Here is a 24,923-nt window from a genome sequence, read left to right as displayed (position 1 = left end):
TCCGTTTTGGGGTTTCTTCTTCTTTATGGAGACTTTTTGCTCTGTTCATGGATGTTATCTTTGATGCCATCCCTTAATCATTCATCTGATCTTCGATCATTAGTATTCAATGCCTCAAATCTGTTCTTGAGATGATTTTTTAGTTCAAGTAGGATAGACTTAAGGTCATATTTTAGTGTTTATGGACTAGTTTTTATTTTCTTTAACTTCCATATGAGTAACTGATAGTCTGTTCCACAGTCAGCTACTGGCCTGGTTTTAATTCTTGATATTGAACTTCTCCAGTGATTCTTTCCACAGGTGATCTGTATTTACCTAATAGGTAAATCATACCTTTTGCTGTGAGTTGCCAGAGGACTATCTAGTATAAGAATGTAATGCTTAAAAGGGTGACTCCTAAATTCTTTGCTTTGAAATAAGGAGTAAGTGTACATTGCACACAAGGTTGAAGACTAATTGTTCTACAATATACCATTTATACAATATACCATCTTAAAGTGATGTCTGCAATTTCTTTTCAAAAAGGTTTTTATTTCATTAATATACTCGGAAAATCAAAGAGGCCAAACTCGCTCAGCATTTCTTAAGCTCAAGGAACTGAAGAACAAATTCAAGCCTCGAGTTGCAATACTTAAGGATGCTTTGGGCAGAATATTAAATGATCCTGGAAGTATTAAAAAGAAGATGAAAAGATTACACAGAGAATTTCATGAAACAATATATTACAAGTAAGAGCCTGTGGTGATGAAGGAGGAAGTTCAAGATGCTTTGAAAGAACTGTCAAAAAATAAAACCCCAGAAACTGATGGAAGACCAATTGACATATTTCAACTAACAGATGCTGCCCTTGATGTGCTTACCAAGTTATGCCAAGAAAACTGGAGGACAACCTCTTGGCCAACTCACTGGAAGAGATCTATATTTGTTCCCATTCCAAAGAAAGGTGATCCCACAGAGTGTGGAAATTATTGAACAATATCATTAATATCACATGCAAGCTATCTTTATAATCTGCTGAAGATTATTAAAAAATGACTGGCACAGCACATCTACAGAGAACTACCAGAAGTGCAGGCTGGGTTTAGAAGGGGTCGTGGTACTAGGGCTATTATAGCTAATGTTAGATGGATCTTGGCTGAAAGCAGGGAGTACCAGAGGAATGTTTATATGTGTTTCATTGATTATGCAAAAGTGTTTGACTATGTGGATAACAACAAACTGTAGCTGACTCTGAGAAGAGTGGGAATCCCAGAACACTTGATCGTGCTAATGTGAAACCTATATTTGGCCCAGGAGGCAGTCGTCAAAACAGAGCAAGGAAACACTGCATATTTCAAAACTAGGAAGGGTGTACATCAGGGATGTGTCCTGTCTCCATACCTTTTCAATCTATATTTAGAATAGATTATTCTGGAGGCTGGGCTCTGTGAGGAGAAGTGTGGCATCAAGATTGGAGGAAGATTCATCAACAATCTGCATTATGCAGGTGACACAACCCTGCTTGCTGAAACTGAGGATGTCAACATTGAGGGAAAACAGGTGAAATTGCATAGGCCCTTCCTGTAATTTCTTTGTAACTTCCTGTGGAACTGTACTTATCACAAATAGTTTTATAAAATCGGATCATATTATGCCCCTGCTTCAGAAGCTTATATGACAATGCATCCATGGCACAAAGTTTTGGGTTTGATTTTTACAAATAATCGTATTTGCATGTGTTCTTGTGGTAAGTTTTTGTGATAAATTAGGTTACCATTTAACACCTTCTACACAAATCGTTCATTGGCATTAGTTATGGTTTCACAATGTGTCAACATTCTCTGTGTTTCGATTGTTCCGTGTCCAGGGCTCTTGTGTCCCTGCCCCTTTATTGTTTATCTTGCCTCTAGAGTAATCGTTAACCTTCGGATCTCACACAGGTGGGTTTTTCAAGGACCACTGTGCTTATAGGTAATATCCCTTATTTTGTGTGCCGATCTGTTAGTGCACCAAAGAGTGATCTCAGGGCATGCTTTGAGTTCAGGGTTTAAAGAGCATCTCGGGGTGATAGTCTTAGATTCTTCTGGTCTCAGCTAGAAATTTCAAGAGACTGAGTTCAGTTTCACATTTTTTTCTTCCATTCTGTTGGGGTCAGTTGATTGTGGACCTGATCACATATGTCAGTTAGTAGTGATAGCCAGGTACCATCCAGTTCTTCTGGTGTCAAGGTGGATGAGGCCACGGTTTATGTAGACTATTAGCCCTGTAGTCTAGGGTGTATTTTGTTTTCCCTACGATTTTTTTCTTCTTTCTGTTTTGCCTCTGATAAGCAGTAACAAATATTTGTATCTTAGATGGCAGCTCACCTGACCAAAAATAAGGACATCAACTTTATGAATTGGCTAAGATGTCCCATGAGATTAAGATCCTAAGCATTCAAGCCCAGATAATGAACCTCGAAAGGCATTTGTTGTTGTTGTCTTGGGAACAGACCCATAGCTGACCCTCTGTTGGGTTTTCTGAGGCTGAATCACACGGAAGGAGATTGCCCATCTTTCTCCCACAGAGCAGCTGCTGGATCTGAACCACATGCCTTTGGGATTGCAGCGCAGGTTCATACCATCAGGCCACCAGAATTCCCTTGCAAAGCATTTAATGATATCTAAAATATATCTGTAACTGTGTCGTTTATGAATATATGTATGTTCATACATATACATAGATACTTCTGTACACACATATGTACACACTTGTACCTATCCCTAACACACGTTGTTGTTGTTATGTACCATTGAGTTGCTTGTCCTATCCTGAGCCAGTCTCACTGTCTCCCACACACCTACCCTTATAACCCTATTCACTGTGTCAATCCATCTCACCAGGATCTTCCTCTCCTGCACTGTCCCTCCACCCTTCCGATCATGATGTCCTTCTCCAGGGACTGGTCCTTCCTGGCCAAATGCCCAAAGTATGTGAGATAAAGCTTCAAAATCCTAGCCTCCAAGGAGAAACTTGGTTTCACCCTCTGTAGTACAGACTTACTTGGTTTCTTGGTGGCCCATGGTATGTTCAAGACACTTCCTCAACACCACAACTCAAAGTTCCCTATATTTATGACTTAAATATGTGCCATACACTCATTTTTTTGTTATTGTCACCGAATCACAGATGTGTGTGTGTGTGTGTGTGTGCATTCTTTAGCATAAATACTCTTTTCTCTTGTGTGCTTCTCTTAGTGGCTTTATTTACTTGAGTTAAGCTGTGCTCATTTTACCCACACTCAGTGCTAATTTTCTCATTACAAATAACTACAGTCTACAGAGTGATTCCCCCCATGGGAACCACCCATGATCATTAGTCTCTATATACAACATGTATTCTATTTTCTTATAAAAGTGAGATCATACAATATTTGTCCTAGGTTGACAGACCTATTTAATATCACATCATGTCCTACAGATCCGTCCATGCCATAATATGCTTTATGGAGTTATTAATGCTCCTTATGTTTATAAGGTATCCATTGTATGCATGCAATATCCCGTTTTGCTGATCCATTCATCCATTGAAGGACACTTAGGCTGTTACCATTTTTTCATAAAAGGAATAATGCTGCAGTGAACTTAGAGGAACATAGGACTGATTCCCTTCACAAGGCATTCAGGGCTGCCTCTGTTCTGGACTCCCCTTAATCCCTCTTGTCAGGCTCAGCAGATGCTGGGAGGCTTTTATTCCATACTGTCTGCAGTTCCCCAAAGCAAAGCTGTTTTCCTGCAGTGTCTTTGCTGGTACTTTTTCTTCATTTCCAGTGTTTCCATCTGAAGAACTTCAATTCTTTCAAAATCTAAATATTTCCTCCTTTGTTTACCTTTTCCTTATAGCTATGCAAAAAAAGTAGATCATGTTTTATGCCATTACACAGCTTCCAAGAGACCTGGGAGTTTTTCCCCCCATCAGAGGTAAGGCACGTAGCTAATTGTACTTGGCCTTGACACACTAGGCAGCCAAGAGCATTGCTGGAGAAATCATGGCAAATTCTAGACAGCAGTCTCCTAACACTATAGAGAGCCAACTTCAGTTGAGTCCTTCTCAGACCTATTGAAGCTCAGTTCATGACTCAATGCTGCTGCTGTGAACAGGTAGCATTTCTTTAATCTTTTAAAATGTTATGTATTAACGTGTAGTGGGCACTCAAGAAATGTTTGTTGAATGGATGATCTGAAAAAATGAATAACTGAGACCTACTGGTCAGTTCCTCTCCTCTTTATGTAGTAGAGTTGCCTTAAGTCTCGTGTCTTCTCTAAGTCTCTTTCATGTTTTTCCCACTAGAACTTCGGATCAAGAGACAGAACTCCTCAGACAGCATCTCTAGCCTCAACAGCATTACCAGCCATTCCAGCATTGGCAGCAGCAAGGACGCGGATGCAAAGAAGAAGAAGAAGAAGAGTTGGGTAGGTGAAGGTGTATGCGGAGGAACTGTCTAGAACCATGGTGGACTTCTCCCACCTCAGCATAGGTATTGTATCGGAGCCTTCTAGCAGGACCCAAAGCACACGCCCTCCTACCAGTAGACCCTCATCTGATGGCTGCTAAAGGCAAGCTCTGCTAAACTCTCCCTTCCTTCTAACCATTCCTCACCCATCCCAACCCTTAAACACGTCTTCCTTCCTTGGGTTCTCCATACAGATTAGGTCAAATGGATGTGGCACTAGAACAAAACGGAAGAAATCTCTAGAAAAGGAAATCCTATCATTCACCTCTCCAACTCCCTCCACTCTCTTCTCTACAATGGAGAGGAGATTTTATTTAATAAAGTGTTCATATTTAGAATACAACCCATTCATTCTAGATGCCCCTGTAAGTCATTTCTTCCGTTTTTGGAGAGATACTGGCAATGCTCTAGATTACTTCAAAAAGATGTCCAGAAATAATGGGGATTTGCTGCTATTTTCCCCTGATTAACCCTAAACTGACTTTGGCTGACCTTTATGAAATTATTTAGGCCATTTTGAAACAGTCACAGCTCATCGTGTTGCTTTTATAAGAAGATCCCAGAGACTTGTTGCTCCTCTGTCCCTTGGCTACAGTCAGCCTGGGCCGCCGACCTTTCTAGAACGCAGATAGGTACCAGCTGTGTGAAATGAGTGATTAAGTGTTACTTCTTTTTTCCCCCCTCTCCCGTTCAAAATGCTGACTTCAAATCCCATTTTTTTCCAGGTCTATGAGGTAAGAGACCCGGTTCCTCTCCTCATTTTCTCTTTCCCTTTGCCATACCCTTCCCATTTCCAGAGCAACTCTTCCTCCTTAAAAAAATAAGACCTAAAACTGGGGGGGGAGGGAACAGCCACTCATAACACTGACTGTCCCAACCATCCCAGAGTTCCTAACTCACTCCACTGCATGGTCCATCCACAGCTGCCCTCAGGAGGACAGAGGAGTGGTCTGGCTAGGGGTCAAATGGAAAAGCTGAAAAAAACCCAAATCTGTTCCCTCCTGTCATCCTTTTTGTTACAGAATTGGCCCGTTAAAACAGCCAATTTCTCCTATCCACAAAGTGAGCGTTCCTATTTTTTTTTTCCATCACAGCTAGAAGTCCAGAATCGAAGATCACTAAATGAGCATTATCTTAACCAAAATTTCTAGCAGCCATATAGAACTTCTATTGCAAACCAAACATTTAAGGCCCTTGCTAGCCCTACACAGCTAAGTGTTATGTGGGATATGAGCATTTAGCCCTCAAGGAGAACGAACTCTATAAAATTCAAATGCTTCATTCGGGCATTTGGTTGCAAAAGGTGATCACAGATGAGAGAGACTATAATTACAGTGAGCAAAGAAAACACGTAAGAGGTCAGAGTTACACTGTGACAGGAGGGTGGGAAGGAGAGAACAGTCCTGGAAGGGAGAGTCCGCGGGGAGGGCTGAGACTGGCTCTGCTGGGGCATTGATGAGGTCAGGGAGAGCAGGTACAAAGGGGATGGAGGGCCACAAAAATTCTTTAAACTTGATCCTGTAGGATAACATTTCCTGAAATGTGTTCCACAGATAATATTTACAGAGATGCTCCTTAAAAAGTGATGCTGTCATCAAATAAATTTCAGAGACATTGAATTTTTCTAACAGTGAACAGTTAAACAGCTCAAATTCTGAGAAGTCATCCCATAAACAGTCTTTTTTTTTAATCAGTTCATTATGTTTTGAAAGTTTGCATTGCAAGTTCGTTTCCGCCCAGTAAAGAATCTTGTTTGATTTTGCTCACTCCAGTGTTTCCCAAACACATTGACCATGGAACTGTTAGCCACATAACACCAATCAGCATCTTACAGTCCTGGCTTTCAGAGGAGCAAACTCCAGAAAGAAAGCCGTTCTCACTTAAGATCTTACTGATTTCAAAGGGCTTATACTTCTCACAAATGTGGTCACAAGATCTCTTTCTGCCTGCGTGCATGCGTATGCACATGGATATGTGCATACACACACACACAGGCCTAGAGACATGATTTCCCATAGGCTATGTGCAGAGAAAATTCCATCACATTTAAAATCAAGGAGTCTTTGCTCCGGCCTCCAGTTGTCTTCAGTTATGCAATCTTAAAAAAGTCAGTGCTGGCCTTTTCCACATCATTTGGTTGCTCTACAGAGAAACAAGCATGATATATGGTCCTTTCGAAGCTCTGATTGATCAGTACTAATAAGCCCTCCATAACCAGCTAGCTGCAAACACGCTCTCTTACTCATATCTCCATTCCAGACACAATAGTTCTACTGGTCCTCACTGACAGAAACCGTAACACACATCACCTCCCTTACTGTGTTCCAGATGTAGCACTCAGATCATCAGATATTCCCTTTTCTCTCATTGCTCCCAAGAGCTAGTGTGCCTTTGTGCCCCGGAGCCTTCGACCCCTCCTTTACTCTTTGTCTCTTGCTTCCATTCCATGCTGTGTCCCTGTGTGTGTGTGCATGCTGTCTGGATGCATGGGAATGGGTGTGGGACAGGACCCTGGTTTGCAACTCTAGCTCACTTTCCTAATTCCTTAACTGTCAACCAAATAAGCTCTGACCTGATTATAATAACCTGAGTACTCTAAGGTAATGATGGGAAGTGTCCTCTAGGAATTCTGAGTGGAACTAGTATAAAGCATCTGTGTTTGCCCTAATCATTCTGTGACATGCTGGGCACCAAAACAAAACACTGTTGCCATCGAGTTAATTCATTATGACCGTACAGGACAAAGTAGAACTACCCCATGTGATTTCCAAGACTGTATTCTGTATGGAAGCAGATTGCTGCATCTTTTTCTTACAGAGTGGCGGATGGGTTCAAACTATTAACCTTTCAATTGGCAACTGAGCACGTACCCCCCTATACCATTAGGGCTCAAGTAATATTAAAAGAGACTTCAGACTATTACCTTCTGTTAACCACCACAGAAGTGTACTGTCAGTCTCTGGGTGAGAGGAGAAAAGATGGATTCGACAAGCTTGGTCAAAGGTGGCGGCTCTAAGCGCTAGACTGGTCTGCTCGAAAAGGTGGAGTTAGAATCCTGGGATTGGCCTCTCTGTTCCCCTCAGAAACACAGTTCCTCCATGGGAGAGAGAAAACCAAGGAAGTTCTCATAGTTTACAACAGCAGCAGACCAGAAAATCCCACCCTACCTGCCATCTCTAATTTCTAGGTACTTTGTCTATGAATCAAGTGAAACCATATAGTTGTTGTTATGTGCTATTGAGTTTAAACCAACTCATAGCTGACCTTCCAGTGGGTTTCCAGAGGGTATAAATTGCACAAGAGGAGACTGTCCATCTTTCTCCCACAAAGTAACTGGTGGATTCAAACCTCCTGCCTTCGTGTTGGCAGCACAGTTTTTTACCACGTAGGCCACCAGAGCTCCCCAAAGTCATAGAGAGAGGCTTACTTACCACAAGTGCCTCTTGACTGCTTTCTTAGAAATCCTACGCCTGTCTCCCCCACCCCCTAACATCTCTCTCTGCCCTGATTTGCTTTCTTGTAGCTTCGGAGTTCATTCAACAAAGCCTTCAGTATAAAAAAGGGACCCAAATCTGCGTCCTCATACTCTGATATTGAGGAGATTGCCACACCTGACTCCTCAGCCCCTTCATCCCCCAAACTACAGCATGGTTCCACAGAGACAGCTTCACCCTCCATCAAGTCCTCCAATTCGTCCTCTGTGGGAACTGACGTCACCGAGTAAGTGTTCCCTGACTACCTGCTACCCAGCCTGGTGCCAGTGTAAATGGCTGGCTAGAGCTGGGAATAAGGCCATCAGATCCTGGACGAGACATAGCATGCTGCAAACCTCTGAGTGTCTGATGCCCATGGATGGATCTTTCTTCTTATTGACTGAGTACCTATGAGTAGGAGGAACCAAACTCCCAATCACAGGTCTCAATCATCTAGTCCCTCCAGGTCTTCCCTATGTAACCAGACTCATTTTTTTACAGAGGCCCAGCTAACTCAGCTCCCCATACTAGGATATTCCATGCCAATGAAGAGGAGGAGCCAGAGAAGAAAGAGGTGTCCGAGCTGCGTTCTGAACTATGGGAAAAAGAAATGAAGCTTACAGACATCCGCTTAGAAGCCCTCAACTCTGCGCATCAACTGGACCAGCTTCGAGAGACCATGCACAACATGCAGGTCAGTATGTGGGCAGAGAGCTCGCAGAAGAGGAAAGCCCAAGGCTTATGATCTGTTCAACCCTGCTACCCTGTCCTGTCTGTTCTTGCCACAGTTGGAGGTAGACCTGCTGAAAGCAGAAAATGACAGGCTGAAGGTAGCCCCAGGCCCCTCATCAGGCTCGACTCCGGGGCAGGTCCCTGGGTCATCAGCTTTATCATCCCCTCGCCGCTCCCTGGGCCTTGCACTCACCCATTCCTTCAGCCCGAGCCTCACAGACACAGGTAACTGTTCGGGAAGAGAACCTGTGAGGGTGGCAAGAACTGTTAACACTGTTCCACTTGTTCTGGTGACATTTTCCTCAGATGGAGGAAGTGGCAATGCCTCAACCATGCAGAAGCCTATGTCATGAGGAAAAAGTTGTTTGGACTTAAAGCTTTTCATTTTGTGACTTTCTTTGTGATAAATACAGACCTATTTTGGAATTAATAACAGCTGGAAAATTAAAGAAAGACTGAGTTTTCCCTAAACCAATAGTCTTTCTCAACCCCCACAGACCTGTCACCCATGGATGGCATCAGTACCTGTGGTTCAAAGGAGGAAGTAACCCTTCGAGTGGTAGTGAGGATGCCCCCTCAGCACATCATCAAAGGGGTAAGGAACTTCAGAGCCCAATTTCATAAAGAATCAATTTTATATTATGCCTTTTTTAAAATTATACTAGTTTATTTATAAAATCTGAATACACTGTTTCTGATTTCTTTCAATTCCCTCACCCCTCTTATCAAATTGTACAACCCAATGATTAATCTCCCCCTGCCCCTGTACATCCTCATCCCTCTGCTTCCATCCCCCACCACCACTTGAATCCTTATACTTATTCTACAATAATGGTTTTATGCAATATTTGTCCTCGTGGGACTGAGTGAGTTCACTCAGTATAGTGATCTCCAGTCCCTCGCACGTTAGGTAATAATTGACAAAATCATTGCTACTGAATGCTGCATAATATTCCATTGTGTGAATGTACTGTAATTTCTCAATCCATTCATTTGTGGTTGGACATTTGGCCTGTTTCCATGTTCTTACGATGGTGAATAAAGGTGCTATGCTCATACTATTATCCATGGAAATGTGGGCTCTGAATATCCTCCAGAACCAAAATGCTCAACTTCTAAGGTCTTCCAGGATTTCCATATGGAGTTGTCTGCACTGAAGTATACATACTTCTGCCTTGAATTTACAGGACTTGAAGCAACAGGAATTCTTCCTGGGATGTAGCAAGGTCAGTGGAAAAGTTGACTGGAAGATGTTGGATGAAGCCGTTTTCCAAGTGTTCAAGGTAAAGGGATTCTTGTACTCACAAAAGTTGTTTGTCCTCTCAGGGGATATTGAATCACCCAGGCACTAGGGTTTGGGGGATATTAGCTGCTTTATAGAGGAATACTAACTAGAAAGAGCTTATGCTCTCCCATTTCTCCACTCACGTTGTTGTTGTTAGGTGTCGAGTACGGCCCACAGCAACCCTGTGAACAGCAGATCTGAACCCTGTCCTGTCTTCTGCCATCCGCACACTTCCTGACACCAGAGCTTTCACTGTGTCAGTCCATCTCCTTCCCCAATCCTCTGCCCTCCCAAGCGTCATGTCCCTCTCCAAGAAATAGCCTCTCACAGCAATATGGCTGATGTATGTGAGGCGAAACTTGATTGTCTTTGTTTCCAAAGAGCACTCGAGCTGCACTTTCTCCAAGACATATTTGTTTGTTCTTTTGGCGGTCCATGGGATGTTCAATGCTCTTCTGTGACCACTGATGTGTCGAATGCCACTCACCTTAGTTCCCTCTAACCCTCATTTTCTTGCAGCGTTTTATCTGTTTTTGTCTTCTCACTCACTGTTCCCCTCCATGTGCTTCTCTCTGTTCTGTCAGGACTACATTTCTAAGATGGACCCAGCCTCTACCCTGGGACTAAGCACTGAGTCCATCCATGGCTACAGCATCAGCCACGTGAAGCGAACGTTGGATGCTGAACCCCCAGAGATGCCTCCCTGCCGCCGAGGTGTCAACAACATATCAGTCTCCCTCAAAGGTTAGTTTGTGTCTCGACAAGAATTTCTTGAGAAGCTACAATATGAAGGTGACTGTGCTTAAGTCATGTGAGATACAAAATACAAAAAGATGACTAAACCCTAGTTCTAACTATTATCTCCAGGGACGTATTTTTGCTAAGCCTGAGCTTTTCCCTCTACCCACTCAACTCTGGTTCAGAACGTGCCCCTAAATAGCAAATCTAAGTTTTCTCGATTGAGGGATTCCTGCGAGACCATCAGGCAAGTGAGTCAGAGGTCTTTCTTTAGTGGGCTCTTTGATGGAGGGGAAAAAGCTCTTCAGGGTCCCTTGGCCTCCTCAGGACTCTCATCATGATGCATGCTTTCTGGGGCTGGGGTTCAGGTCTGAAGGAGAAATGCGTTGACAGCCTGGTGTTTGAGACACTGATCCCCAAGCCCATGATGCAGCACTACATAAGCCTCCTGCTCAAGCATCGGCGCCTCGTCCTCTCGGGCCCCAGTGGTACCGGAAAGACCTACCTGACCAATCGGCTGGCCGAGTACCTGGTGGAGCGCTCCGGCCGTGAGGTCACTGAGGGCATCGTCAGCACCTTCAACATGCACCAGCAGTCTTGTAAGGTAGCTGCCTCCTGACCCATGCTTGTCATTGTCAAGCCCTCAGCCCTTCCCTGAGGTTTATGCCAGGCCCCTGCCTTTTTCTCTCCTCATTCTTGGTGTTCCTTCACTTCCAGCTCTTCCTCTTTTCCTATTTTCATTCCCCCTCTCCACCATTTCTTTCCACGCTTCTGCCCTTCAGTCCCTGCACACTTTTCCTTTTCTTTGCATCTCTCCTTCTCCTTTAGCCAGCATTATCCTTACATCTCCTCGCTCGCAGGCAGCCCTGGCAATCTCATCCCTTTTCTCTCCTTCCCTTTTCAGCATTATTCTGAGATCTTGAGCCTTCTAGGAGGAAGCACTTGGAACTGAATGTTACTTGCTATGCTCAACCCTGCCCAATCCTGCTGTCTCATGAGTAGACCCTTAATCTGTGGGATTGGTGCAAGTCTTGACTCTTCTCAGCTGAAGAGAAATGCTTTCCTTCGTGGTAGCTCATGGTGCTAAGCAAATGAAAACTTATTTAGGAAATAGCATGTGTTTCTCATGAGGATTTCAGGGACACGCTGGAAGAGGGTTGCTGTAGAATCTTTGGTGATTAGTTCTATAGTTGAATGTCTGAGTGCACCACACAGGAACCAAAGGTCCAAAAGAAGTCCTGAACTAGCAGAACTTCTCCAAAATACATCCTACCAAGGTCAATCCAAATGCTTTTTTCTACTGTGTGCCGACCTACTGCCCTTTTATTCCAGGACCTGCAACTGTATCTCTCCAACCTGGCCAACCAGATAGACCGAGAAACAGGAATTGGGGATGTACCCCTAGTGATCCTGTTGGATGACCTGAGTGAAGCAGGCTCCATCAGTGAGCTGGTCAATGGGGCGCTCACCTGCAAGTATCATAAATGGTGAGAGACAGTCAGGAGCACACAGTGGGAAGAGAGTAAACCCAGGGCAATCCACTCTGCGTACTTCCCATCGTGTGCACGTGCAAAAAGCAAGTGCTAACTCTGAGTGAATCTTTTCTCCCTTTCTTTTCACAGTCCCTATATTATAGGTACCACCAATCAGCCTGTAAAAATGACACCCAACCATGGCCTGCACTTGAGCTTCAGGTAAAGGCTTTGACCCCTGATAAACTGTCCCTCCAGCTCTACCCTAGAGTTGTTTTTTTGTTCGTTTGGTTTTAATGAATTTTTTTTTTATAATTTTAAAGTAGTTAGACCTAGATCTTTGGCTAAAGGGCTTGGTACCATAGCACGAGATTACCAGAAGAGAAAGAGCTAGCCAGGCCTTCTAGACTAGGAAAAGAACGATCTGTTTCTACGTCAGTTAAAGGGTGGAGGAGACCCCTGAGATAGTGATCACGAAGAAAACCAGCTAGGCTGCTGTAATTAGGATTATCTGCTAACACTCCCTGATCATAGTCAGTTAGGTCAGTCAGGTAGTTACCTCAAGAAGGTCACTGTTTGAAAGTTAATGCTTCCTGCCCAGGGCTACTGCCCTGAGTTCAGTTTCTCCCCACTGTTACTTGAAAAGAAACCAAGTGGGCCTCAGTGGGTGGAGGACAGGAAGCGCGGAGGACTAGCAGAGGTTGAGCCCTGACAGTGTTTCCATTGCTACTCTAACTCCACTCTCCCGTCCATGGTGGCAGGATGCTGACCTTCTCCAACAATGTGGAACCCGCCAATGGCTTCCTTGTTCGTTACCTGAGGAGGAAGCTGGTAGAATCCGACAGTGACATCAATGCCAACAAGGAAGAACTGCTTCGGGTGCTCGACTGGGTACCCAAACTGTGGTATCACCTCCACACCTTCCTTGAGAAGCACAGCACTTCAGACTTCCTCATCGGTACTCGGTTCAGCCTCTCGCTTGGGGCCCAGAGGCAGCTTTCCTACCCTACTTTACCATGAGGATGCTCCTATTTCTTTCTAGAGCCTTCAGTTTATAAAGGGCGTGCCAGCCTTGTGGCTTCAGATATAGAACCACTTAATTATTTAACAAACATTCCTTATGCAGTGACTACCATAATTTGGGTAAATCATTCCCATCTTCAAAAAATCAGTCTGCTCTTTCAGTTTTTCCCACAGTTAATGGGAAAAAAGGAAATACAGAATTAAGGAAAAGATGAAAACATCCTCCTCTTCCCCTCCCTTATCTCACCTTCACTGTGGGGAAAGCTTGCCTAAGAGACTGCCAGCTGGGTAGTCAGCACCACTTGTCTTAAGAATAATACACATGTGGCCCAGTTTAACTGTACTTTAAGCCTTTGGATGTGAGATCCATCTACCTGGCAGTAAGGAGTAAAAGAGGCAAATGTCTGAAGGGAGACAGGTTCTCAGCCAGCTCCTTGGTCTCATCCTTTTTCCTAGGTCCCTGTTTCTTTCTCTCCTGTCCCATTGGCATTGAAGACTTCCGGACTTGGTTCATTGATCTGTGGAACAACTCTATTATTCCCTACCTACAGGAAGGTGCCAAGGATGGGATCAAGGTGAGCCCCTCCTTCTACCTCTTCTCAAACCACAAGGGCAGGCCAAAGTAGACACATGTCTTCAGTGGTAGACATGGGACTGCTGGGGGTTGGTTAGATCTCTTTCCAACAGGCAGAGCAAAGCACTCTGTAGGTTGAACGGCTTTCCCTGCCTTCATCAACTATTCAATGATGGGTTAAATGACCCCTGCCTGTACAGCCATCTCTCTTGTCCTAGGTCCTCTGGCGAGAAACCAAATACAAACCACTCCCTTGGCAGGCCAAACAAACAGAAAAATAATTAAGAATGAAACCAAACCTGGTGATAGTGTTAGCTCATTTTGAGTGTCACTGAGATAAATAGCACATATAACAGAGTAGAACTGTCCCAGAGGATTTTCTTGGTAGTAATCATTATGGAAGCAAATCAGCTAAACTTTCTCCCTGCAAGCCACTAATATAACCTCTAAACTTTTGGTTAATAGCAACCACTTAACAGTTGCCCACCAGGACTCCTTAACAATTTGGCCCATTTCTTCAATGTTAGTTAACTTACTCAGATGTAAAAAAGGGAATAATTTCTACCTTACCTAAATCAGCGAGTTGTTTTAAAGGTAAGATGAAAGAGATGAAAAGATTTTTTAAAGCTAAAAGTTTTATACAAAAGGAAGATAGATGCCTTTTTAAATGGGATTTTATTTTATATTGCTTTGCATACAGAATGTGTGTGCATTGTGTTTGGATCATGTACACTGTGTTTCACACATTCCTTCATTCACATTGTGAATCGTTCACATATGCTGTTTTATAAAATCAGTCACCATTGATCTACGCCCACCACTACCCAGTCTTTTCAGATCCCCTTTGGATCCTTCCCATTCCTTCACCACCGCCCCATCCACCCATTGAACCCTGCTCTCTTAGTGATGTCTCCTCCCCTTTGTCCCTAACCCCTTCCCCTTTTGGAGGAAGATACCTTTTTTTTTATTTTTAAAGTTTTTTTATTATTTTGTGTGTGTGTGCCGTCAAATCAGATCTGACTGGTACAGGAGGAGATTGCCCCTCCTTCTCCAGCAGAGCATCTGATGGATTTGAACCGGGTAGCTCTGGGATTGCAGTGCAGCTTCTTGCCACTAGGCCACCAGAGCTCCCTTAGATGCCATTTTAAAAAAAAAAACAAAAACCTCTTTAGTTTTCCAAGTGTCAGTTAGGGAGTAATGATCACTAAGAACCGTGATGTGAAGATCAAATCCTATTGTTGTTGTGTTGTGTATTGGTCACATATTATTCCTCATAGTCATTTAACATAAAGGTAGACATCTCCAGGTGATTTGTGAAATTCCTACAGATACTGTCAGACTGATACCAGAGGTACTATCTCACTTATAAACTGTGACATTTTAAGAAAAAATTCATAAGCTTCCTAGAAAAAGCTTCCAATTTGAAAGTATTTTTACATGGATAAGTTGTTTTCAGAAAAACAAATGTAAAACAGTATGATTAAAATAGAAGAATTTCCTAGATAAAAGTGAAGAGTATTAGAGTTTGAACACTTTTAAGTTTTAATATAGCCTACCAAAATACCTCCAAAATGGTTTCACCGACTTAAATCGTGTTGGGGAAAATCAAGAAAATGCCATATCATGGGAATTAGAGAGCCTCGAGGCTTTTTTATTATATTCCCAAGGAACATCTTTTTTTTGTGGAAACCGTTAGACTACACTGCATGGACACTTGTCATGTGGATTCCTCCCTCGATAATCAGATTTCTCCTTCTCTCCAGGTCCATGGACAGAAAGCTGCTTGGGAGGACCCAGTAGAGTGGGTCCGGGACACTCTTCCCTGGCCATCAGCCCAACAAGACCAATCAAAGTTGTACCACCTGCCACCACCCACTGTGGGCCCTCACAGCATCGCCTCACCTCCTGAAGACAGGACAGTCAAAGACAGCACCCCAAGTTCTCTGGACTCAGACCCCTTGGTAAGTAGTAGCCTTTCTAAGGTAAAAGAAAGAATATTATAAGACGAAATTCTTTATACTTCATATATATTGTCGCTGTGGAGGGGACTAGAAATTGAAAATTGCCTAGAAACTGAAAAGTGCAACAGGGATGGTGGAAAGATGGGGCCAGAGAAGCATTCTAAGTGTCAGGATCCTGGGTCATAAATACCAGCTATGTAGTACATCTAAACAAGATGTATTCTAACAAAGAATATTAAACTCTTTAATATTAATACTTGGGCCAAGAAGCAGCCCTCAGAACAGAGCAAGGAAACACTGCATGATTCAAAATCAAGAAAGGAGTGTGTCAGGGATGCATACTGTTCCCATACCTTTTCAATCTGTATGCAGAACAGATCATTCAGGAGGCAGGGCTTTATGAAGAGGAGTGTGACATCAAGATTGGAGGGAGACTTATTAACAACCTGCAATATGCAGATGACACAACTTTGCTTGCTGAAACTGAAGAAGACCTGAAGCGCTTGCTGCAAAATGTCAAGGACTGTAGTCTTCAGTATGGAGTCAAGCTCAACATCAAGAAGACAAAGATTGTCACCACTGAGCCAACTGGCAGCACCATGTTGGATGGAGAAGAGATTGATACTGTTAGCAATTACAGCTTGTTCGTTCCAAAAACAACACTAGGGTTTTTTTTTTAATTTTATTTTTATTATTTTGTGTGTACTGTCAAATCAGATCTGATTGGTATAGGAGGAGATTGTCCCTCCTTTTCCAGCAGAGCATCTGGTGGATTCGAACTGCTCACCTCTGGGACTGCAGTGCAGCTTCTTGCCATTAGGCCACTAGAGCTTGCCAGACAACACTCTTAATACCAACAGTTAGGAAATTAAAAGATTAATTGCATTGGGAAAGTCTGCTGTCATGGACCTCTCCACAGTGCTGAAGAACAACAATGTCAGTCTAGACACAGAGGTGTGCCTAATCCAGGCCATGGTTTTCTCAATTGCTTGTTATGCTTCAGAAAGTTAGACAATGACTAAGAATGGCAGAAGAAGAATAGATGCCTTCGAGTTGTGGTGCCGGAGAAGAGTCTTGAACATACCGTGGACTGCCAAGAGAACAAAGGGGTTTTGGAGAGGGTGAAAACAAGTCTTTCCATGGGGGCTAGGATTTTGAAGCTCTGCCTCACTTACTTTGGGCATGTGGCCAAGAGAGTTCAGTCCTTGGAGAAGGACATCATGCCCAGAAGGGTGGAGGGGCAGTGCAGGAGAGGGATGAGATGGATTGATATAGTGACTGGGGCAATGGGTGTTGGTATATCAAAATTAGGGAGCCTGGCTCAGAATAGGGCAGGGTTCAGAGCTGCTGTACATAGGGTTGCTGTGCATCACAGGTGACTCAACCAATAACATACTGTGACAGGTTTGGAAGTAGGAATGGAATCTTCTTCCTAAACAACTTGCCTCTGGAAACACTATGAACTTTGATAAATGTTGATATTTATAGAGGGGCTTCAGGCCTTTTGTTCGTAGGGTCACTATGAGTCATGCTCGACTCGAAGGCAATCAACAACAATATTAATGATATTTCATTGTATAAAGATTAAATAATTATTTAATTGTATAATAATTAAGTCATTAATAATATTACCATTTAATAGTAATTATTTAGTAAAAATAGTAAGCCTTTAGTAGAACATTCTCTCTGTACCTCTTCACCTCCGATATTCATCCTGCAGACGTCTCCTGAAGACTACGTCAGCTAGACTTCATGGAACCTCCTCTCTGTAAGGAGAGGAGAAAGCCAGAAAAAACAAAAGTTACAATCCGTCAGGAAATAATTCCAATAAAAAAGAGGATTGAGACCTAAAATATGTAAAGCTTCCTCAAACTCAGCAGAAAAAGAGACAAAGAAGATGAACAGACATTGACTAGAGGAAATAGAAAGCAGCCAATTAAAACATAAAAAGTAAGGAAATGAAAAATAAATGTAGATCACATTTCACATTGCCAGATAGTGTATAGAAGCGTGTGCTTTCATACTCTGCTGGTGGGAGTATAAAATCGGTAAAACCATTTTGGCAGGTTATATTAAATCCTAGTCTGTGCAAATCCTAAAATAACTTGCAGTTCTACTTTCCAAGTAGGACTTTCTTCAAATTAGTCATAATGTGTTTTTTATTTTGACTTTCTTAAAAATATGTTACCTGCCTAGTAAGAGCAGAGAGCTCTGGTGGCCTAGTCATAAGAAGCTGCATGGCAATTCTAAAGAAACATGGTTCAAATCCACCAGCTGCCCCTTGGGAGAAGGATGGGCAGTCTCCTCTTGTGTGCTTAACTGCCTCTGAAAACTCGCTAGAGAGTCAGCTGTGAATCAATTCTGACGCGATAGCACACAACAACAACACAATGTAAAAAAGTTTTAACTTGAAAGGATATTAATAACATGAATAGAAGGGTGAATGGCAGTCTGTGCTGAATCATCCAGACTTACTCAGCTGAAATGGACAGTCCAAATCTTACAGAGAGAAAATAGGTAAATAGGCAAAGAAGTGAATACACTGAGTAATTAGACCGGTGTGAAGCAGTAGGGCATGTAAGCTAAGGAGAAACAGGTTCAAAATAACATTGTTAGGTTATAATGCATTAGAAGATTGAACCAGCTCACAGCTCACCCTCTCTCATGGGTTTGCAGAGACAGTAAATCGCACAGGAAGTGACTTACCTCTCTCCCATGGAGCAGCTGGTGGATTCAAACTTCATGCCTCTTGGCTGGCAGCACAACTCCTTACACTAAGCCACCAGAGCTGCCATACAAGATTGTTCTTGTTGTTAAGTACTGTCGAGTCAGAACCAGCTTGGAGTTCACCCTCCAGTGGGTTTTCGGAGGCATTTAATCGCATGGGAGGAGACTGCCCATCCTTCTCCTATGGATCAGCTGGTGGATTCACATCACCTGTCTTTGAGTTGACAGCGCAGCTCCTTAGCACCAATGGAAATTTTTTTAAAAAAATTGTAGTTTGAGTGAAAGTTTATTGAGAAAATTGGTTTTCCACTTAACTATTCCTATGTATTTTTATTTTATGATAATTACAACAACCACATTGTAATCTCTTAGAAAAGGAAATTCTTAGACATGTTTATGGCATTGCTCACACCCCTCCTGGAATAAGCTGGTATGTGCACACTTGTCCTCTTCTGGGGTGGAAGCACCTTGAGGACAGAGGTGGTCTTGTTCTTTTTGGTATTCTTCCACATAGCATGACATCTGGTAGAGCGGAGACACTCTTGATTATCTCTTACACATGCACATGTTTATTAACAAGGTTGAAGCCAATCAGTAATGCTTTTTCACAAACCTCAAAACTCCATGGTTTCTTAATCATTTACAAAACAAGAATCAGACCTACAATCTAGATTTTCTTTTTTAATTGGCTCCTGTGGCAAGGCTCAGAGTCCCAGACCTCACTAATCCATCTTTCCCCCCTCTTTAGATGGCCATGCTGCTGAAACTCCAAGAAGCTGCCAACTACATTGAATCTCCGGATCGAGAAACCATCCTGGACCCCAACCTCCAGGCAACACTCTGAGGGTCCAGCAGTCACTGTCACCGTGGACAGCAGAATGGACTGGCCTCAGCTCTCCTAGCTCCTCCTCTCCCCCCTCTTTTTTCAGAGCACTGGCTCTCCAGCACCAAGAGGAGAGCTGGAGGGAGGAGGAGGTATAAGAAGAGGGGCAGGTCCTAGGTGCTGCACCTTTGAGAACTTCTAGTAAGGACTGGTTGGGGTGGTGTTTGGGAACTTGCATTCCCTAGATACATTTATTGGACTGGTCTCATGACATTGGGGGAAAGATGATTTTGGGGTCTTTCTCCTCAACTTCCTGTCTCAATTACAAACTCCTGGGCTCTTTTGGAAAGGTGTTCAGAAGACATGGAAACAAAAAACCCTGCAGCAATTCAGTAATTCTCATGAACCACCGTGAGAGAGACAGACTTGTATGGAGAAATGTGAAGGAGGCAGAGAGCTTCCCAAATTTTCTCACAGACCCTTCTCAAATCTGTCACCACTGCCAACAACTCTGCCCCCGGAGATCTGACTGGAGCCCAGAAAAATGAAGCATGTGGTTTAAATAATGTTTTAATCAATCTATAAAAAGGTTTGGAAAGAAAATGAAAACAAACAAACAAAAACAACCCAACAAGGAAAAGATGAAGCCAAGGTAGAGCGAGAGCTGCCTGCGATTGCCCTCTCTGGATGACACGGGGACAGGGCATGGCTGTTAATCTACGAGGTCACCAAACCACAACATAACATGACAGCCTTTAGAGAAAGACTGTTAGCTCTGTCATTATACCCTCTAATTTAACATGCATGAGAGTCAATAAACCCTCCTTTTTGTTTTCTTTTTCATTTTGATTTTGATTTGGTTTTTCCCTCTCATTTGCCTATTTATTTTCCTTTTCTCTTTTGGTTTTTTGTTTGTTTGTTTTTTATTTTCATTCCCTCCACGTCCATAAGATGCTTGGATTGCTTTTCCAGAGGCTAGACTTGACTGTTCCCAGTGGGTTTTTGCTGGAGGATTGGGTGCCATCTGTTTGGCACTAGCTGGTCCCCTACCAGGGAGTTCTGACGCTATTCCTCCGGAGTTGTGCTGCTAACCCAAAGACCTCGCCTCTCTGGCAGTTCCTCCACCAGCCACTTGGAGGGAGAAAGATGGGCAGTTTCCTTCCGTGCGATTTACAGACTTGGAAACCCAGTGGAGAGTCAGCTACGAGTTGGTTCTCACTTGATGGCAATGAGATGACAATGGGGAGGCATCACCTACCAAGCCACTATCTTTGGCAGCTTGGGGCTTATCTGAGACATGAAGCACCGGCTCAGAAGTAGTGAGAGATGAATCCGATTCCCTTGAACTCCCTTTAAGAAAGCACACATTCTCTCTGGAAGTTCAGCTGCAACCCTCTGACATAAGAGATAATAGCTCCATCTTAATAGAAGATCTGTGAGCTACATTGTAAACTGGAGAAAAACCAGGAAAAGAAATATTCCTAGCTCATGGCTTATTTGGCCCTACTATCATGGTAGCTCATTTACCGACTGAATCCAAATTACATAGGTAGACCTTACTCTTTGTCTCTGAAAAATAAGTCTAAGAGACTGGACATTCACATGAAACTTTCAATCAGAATATAAGGGCTCAAGGAGTTTAATTGGATGAAATGGGACGACTAGAATCTGTCTTCCCAAAGGAATTTCATCTTCTGCAGAAGTTGTCCCTTTCCTGTTGCCCTGAAGGTCTGTAGTATGTACTCCTTTATAAGCACTTATTGAGTACTTACTGTATGCCAGTGATTAGATTAAGAAAAAACTTGAGTCCATGAGTTCCCATTCAGTTAGGAAATGTCAGCTCCCATTAGGTACATACTCCTTTGTGATCCAGACCTTCGGGATCATCCAAGAAATGCAGCTGAAACCCAAGGAGCCAATTAGAAAGAGGTTTTTTATTAGATGTCCAGTACATTTGGGGAAGATTTGAAATCAAGAATGGAGGCTCAAGGACTGTCTTACCTGTCTGGAGTAGTTAGTTACATCTTGCCATTTCTGAATGTCCCTGTGGCGCCAAATTGCTGTCTGAGCTGTCTGGTGAGACTTAGGTGTCCAACTTCTGCAGATCAGAGATAGGTAATGAACCTGGGCCTACGTGTTTGCTCTTCAGATTTCTAAGTAGCACAAGATTTTACCGGAATCCACAGGCATACTAACCTTGATCATTCAGTCTCATTTAACTTATGAGTAAGTTGCATTTGGATCTTCAACTATTGTCAATTAGGCCTAAAAGATGGTCCAGATTGCCCCAAGGAAGCTTCTGTAGTCAGCTGGTAGCTCCTAGGGATGACAGGGTCCTCCATGCTGGAGACTATTACTGCTACTGCTGCTGCTAATTCCATGAGCTGCAAATATCCCCAACCAACTCAGCTGTAAAATATGCAAACCTATGGTAGAAAGAGGCTGTTTGTCCAAGGATGGTGCTGAAATCACTGCCTTAAGGTCTCCGTTGTGCAGAATGTGGAGGCCCCAGAGCTGAGTGTTCAAACGCAGAAGGAAAGAAAGTTGCATGGGCCTACTCTGGACCTCTGCTGCTTCTTCTAAACCTTATCCTAAGCTCCAGTACTGTGGCAAGGCTCGGAATTTTAATGCCATCTTAATCTGATGGTTGAGCCCTTAACTATTTTCTGGTGCTGCCCAGCCAGTGCCTTCTGATACGGGTGTTACTGGCTACTTGAGAAAAAGGAGGGGAGAGTCTCTTCTTCTGTTCCAACTGCCTCAGACCCCCGCCAAAGGAATGCTCGTCTCTTGTAACCATGGATACCACCATGAATTTTCATTTGGATCCTGGGCAGGTTGATTCTGGAGGTCTCTCAAGCTCTGACTTTTAATTTCTTTTCCTGGATCTACCACCCTGTCTTCTCAGTTGACTGCTGCATTTAGCCAAGGTCTCCAATTGCTTTCCTCCAGAAATTATGTTCACATCCAGTGAGGGGACACTACAGCTTCAGCTTTCTCTCTGGAGCCTGGCACCCTGTTTACAGTGGCCCACCAGGTGAGGGAGAAATCATCTCTTAGAGGAATCATGGTTACGTGGCAACTGCAGAAGATTGAGCCTCCTCATGGTGCTATAACCCCTTGGGATGCTCATCCAGACTGCTCTGAAGCAGCAAACCCGAACTGCCCCCTCACTGCTCTAGAATTAATGGCAAAAGCTAATCCACAGCATTCTCTCCTACCTGTGCTTCTTTGGTTGAAACTAATGAGATCCCTAAGAAACAAAAAGAAAACACAACAACAAAAACTGGGTCCCATAGTTTCTCAACCCCCAAGTACCTTCAGAAGATTCCAGCCCAAGACTGGAGTTCATGCTGTCATCCCTCCCTTCCTCTACAGACCCCCAACTCCATCCCTCACCAAAACTGGCTAGCAAATGACATGGTTCAGTCCCCAACATCAGCCTACAAGGAGAGTCACAACTCCAGGAGAGGTTCTTCCACGGAGTCCCTCTCATCTCTGGATGAAAATGACCAACAAGTTTTGTCCAATGTATTTGTTTTTCCGTCATTGCCTAGGCATTAAAAAAATAAAATACTAGGTAATTGGAGGCTAATCTGGGACCTGGCGTGTGTATGTACATGTCTTTCCTTCCTTCTTCTCTTTCTCTCTTCTGTTTTCTATCTTCTGAGGCTTCATAGAGTAATTTTTTAAAAATCCTATACTTTGTGCCTGCTCTACGGTGCTTATCCCTATCTTTATGTAAGTCCTTATGCCAATGTCTTTTTTCATGTAGTCTATCCATTGGGAAGTTGGAGGCTGGCTAACTAACAAAGAAGAATTTTCTTAAAAGTCCATGGGGAAGCCACGTAATGAAGTCTTTAAAACTGATTGATTGGTGTGCTAGGATCTGGTCTCGAATTACAAACCTTCCCACTACTCAGTCTATTTAATCAAACTCACCAATAATCCTTGAGAACTTAAGGCAGAATAGTGACTTACTCTCTTTTTTGTTCCTTACCTTCTGGTTTTCCTAGTTTGAAAGACTCTAAAATGGGCCTAATATCCCCCCTCTCTTCACTCTCGCTTCCGGAGACAAAAGGCACATTTTTCCAAATGAAAATACTCTCTTTCAGTAGTCTGAGAGAGAACTGTTTCCTACAGTACTTGAAAGGCGTAGGGAGCAAGAAATGGTAGCTCACTGTTTCACAAAAGCACCTTATACCATCACCCGAGAAGATACCCATGTCCAGAAACTTTACACATAGGTAAATATGGATAAGGGGGGGAGAAGAGCAGAACCCAGTTCTGTAAACTGGAACCAAGAAAGAAAATACCTACATCATAAAATGTCAGGGATTCCTCATTGCAAAGTGTTTGGAAGGGGAAGTTGTTTTAATCACATTTAACAGAATTCACGTATTGTAACCTGTATCACCAAACATAGCTCATCATACTTCATTTTTCTTTCCTTAAATGATCTTAGCTAATATTCTTATTAACTATAGCTAAGATGCTAACCACAGAGATGGAATTAAATATGTTTTTGTAGAGGGTTTTTTTATGGAAATGGCTATCCTAATGGAATAGTGGCACACTCTTACGATGACTAGAACTGGTTCACAACCCACTGAAGATGCTATATATAATAAAACTATATTAGGGACATGTCCCATAGGGCAAAGCCTGAAGATGACTGCCATTTTTAATCTAACCAGCCTTATCTATTCATGCTACCTTCATAAACCTGACCAGCTGGGATACACAGAGCCATCCTTTTGGCTTTCTCCATTGACCAGGGTGCCTGCAAACATGTCTTCACTCTCAAAACCTGGAATCACACACTGCCAGCCATAGACCCCTTGAAAAGGGGTACACCAATGAAGGTGGCATAGTGCTAAGATTAAACAATCCTAATTTTGAAACTGCAGAAAGACAAAACATAAAATTAAACCTACAAATACAAGGTCCTCCTGCTTGGATGTTTTGATTATCATTCTTAATGACTTAGACCATGGAACATTTTTTGTAGTAATGGGTGGTCATGGAGTTAAATGAACCCCTGGCTGCTTGACTCAGCCTTTTTTATCCCTTAATGCAGCAATTCTCCAAGGTTAGACCTGAACTAGCAGCCATAGAATACTCTGGGAATGTGTTAAAAACCAAATCCTCACGTCCCATTCAAGACCTCCTAAATGAGAAACTCGGGGGATAAGACCAAAGACTCCACATTTTAATAAGCCCTCCAGTGACTGAGGGGAGCTCTAGTGGTGTAGTGTACAGGGAGTTGTGGCTGCTAGCCCAAAGGCAGCACCTCTCGGGTGCTTTGAAACCACCAGAGGCTCCTCAGGAGAAAGAGCTCCTTTCATACAATTTACAGCCTCTCAGAAAATCAGCTATGAGTCGGTACCAAGTCAATGATAATGAATTTTTAGTTGAGTGATTTATGATTCAGGCTAAAGATTGAGACAGTTTTAAAGGGAAAGCTACCTGTCACAGGAGCTTTAGAACCAAAATCAAGTCTGAGAGGAGAATTCACACTTTATAAGTAACTTCAAAGTCACCTTTCTCATGTTTATGCTTATTTTTTCACCTTATTTTAACAAAAAATAATGTGTGATTTGGAGTGGCAATTATGAGATTGCATCTTTCCTAGTTGAACACACCC

The 24,923-nt window shown here is 43.0% G+C and overlaps 1 protein-coding gene across 2 annotated transcripts in view; it reads left to right on the top strand.

Annotated features, from left to right (window-relative positions):
* Positions 1–20,303, top strand: part of NAV1 (neuron navigator 1) — a 213,390-nt gene extending 193,087 nt beyond the window's left edge. The window contains exons 16-30 of one of the 2 annotated variants that reach the window (XM_006890545.1): positions 4,309–4,430; positions 5,197–5,205; positions 7,995–8,191; positions 8,446–8,638; positions 8,733–8,901; positions 9,174–9,271; positions 9,864–9,959; positions 10,546–10,705; positions 11,068–11,303; positions 12,032–12,186; positions 12,322–12,393; positions 12,933–13,129; positions 13,651–13,769; positions 15,532–15,729; positions 19,205–20,303. In XM_006890545.1, coding sequence (XP_006890607.1) covers positions 4,309–4,430; positions 5,197–5,205; positions 7,995–8,191; positions 8,446–8,638; positions 8,733–8,901; positions 9,174–9,271; positions 9,864–9,959; positions 10,546–10,705; positions 11,068–11,303; positions 12,032–12,186; positions 12,322–12,393; positions 12,933–13,129; positions 13,651–13,769; positions 15,532–15,729; positions 19,205–19,300 — 2,117 coding nt within the window. In that variant the 3' untranslated portion in view covers positions 19,301–20,303. The remainder of the gene's footprint in view (positions 1–4,308; positions 4,431–5,196; positions 5,206–7,994; positions 8,192–8,445; positions 8,639–8,732; positions 8,902–9,173; positions 9,272–9,863; positions 9,960–10,545; positions 10,706–11,067; positions 11,304–12,031; positions 12,187–12,321; positions 12,394–12,932; positions 13,130–13,650; positions 13,770–15,531; positions 15,730–19,204) is intronic. The other variant, XM_006890546.1, reaches the window with a different exon arrangement.
* Positions 20,304–24,923: the final 4,620 nt, after the last annotated feature.

This window comes from Elephantulus edwardii, unplaced genomic scaffold, assembly GCF_000299155.1.
Source record: "Elephantulus edwardii isolate Elephantulus edwardi_28Jun2011 unplaced genomic scaffold, EleEdw1.0 scaffold00090, whole genome shotgun sequence".
Lineage (NCBI taxonomy): Eukaryota > Metazoa > Chordata > Mammalia > Macroscelidea > Macroscelididae > Elephantulus > Elephantulus edwardii.
The sequence above is the reverse complement of the archived record's forward strand: the minus strand, read 5'-3'. Positions and strand labels throughout refer to the sequence as shown.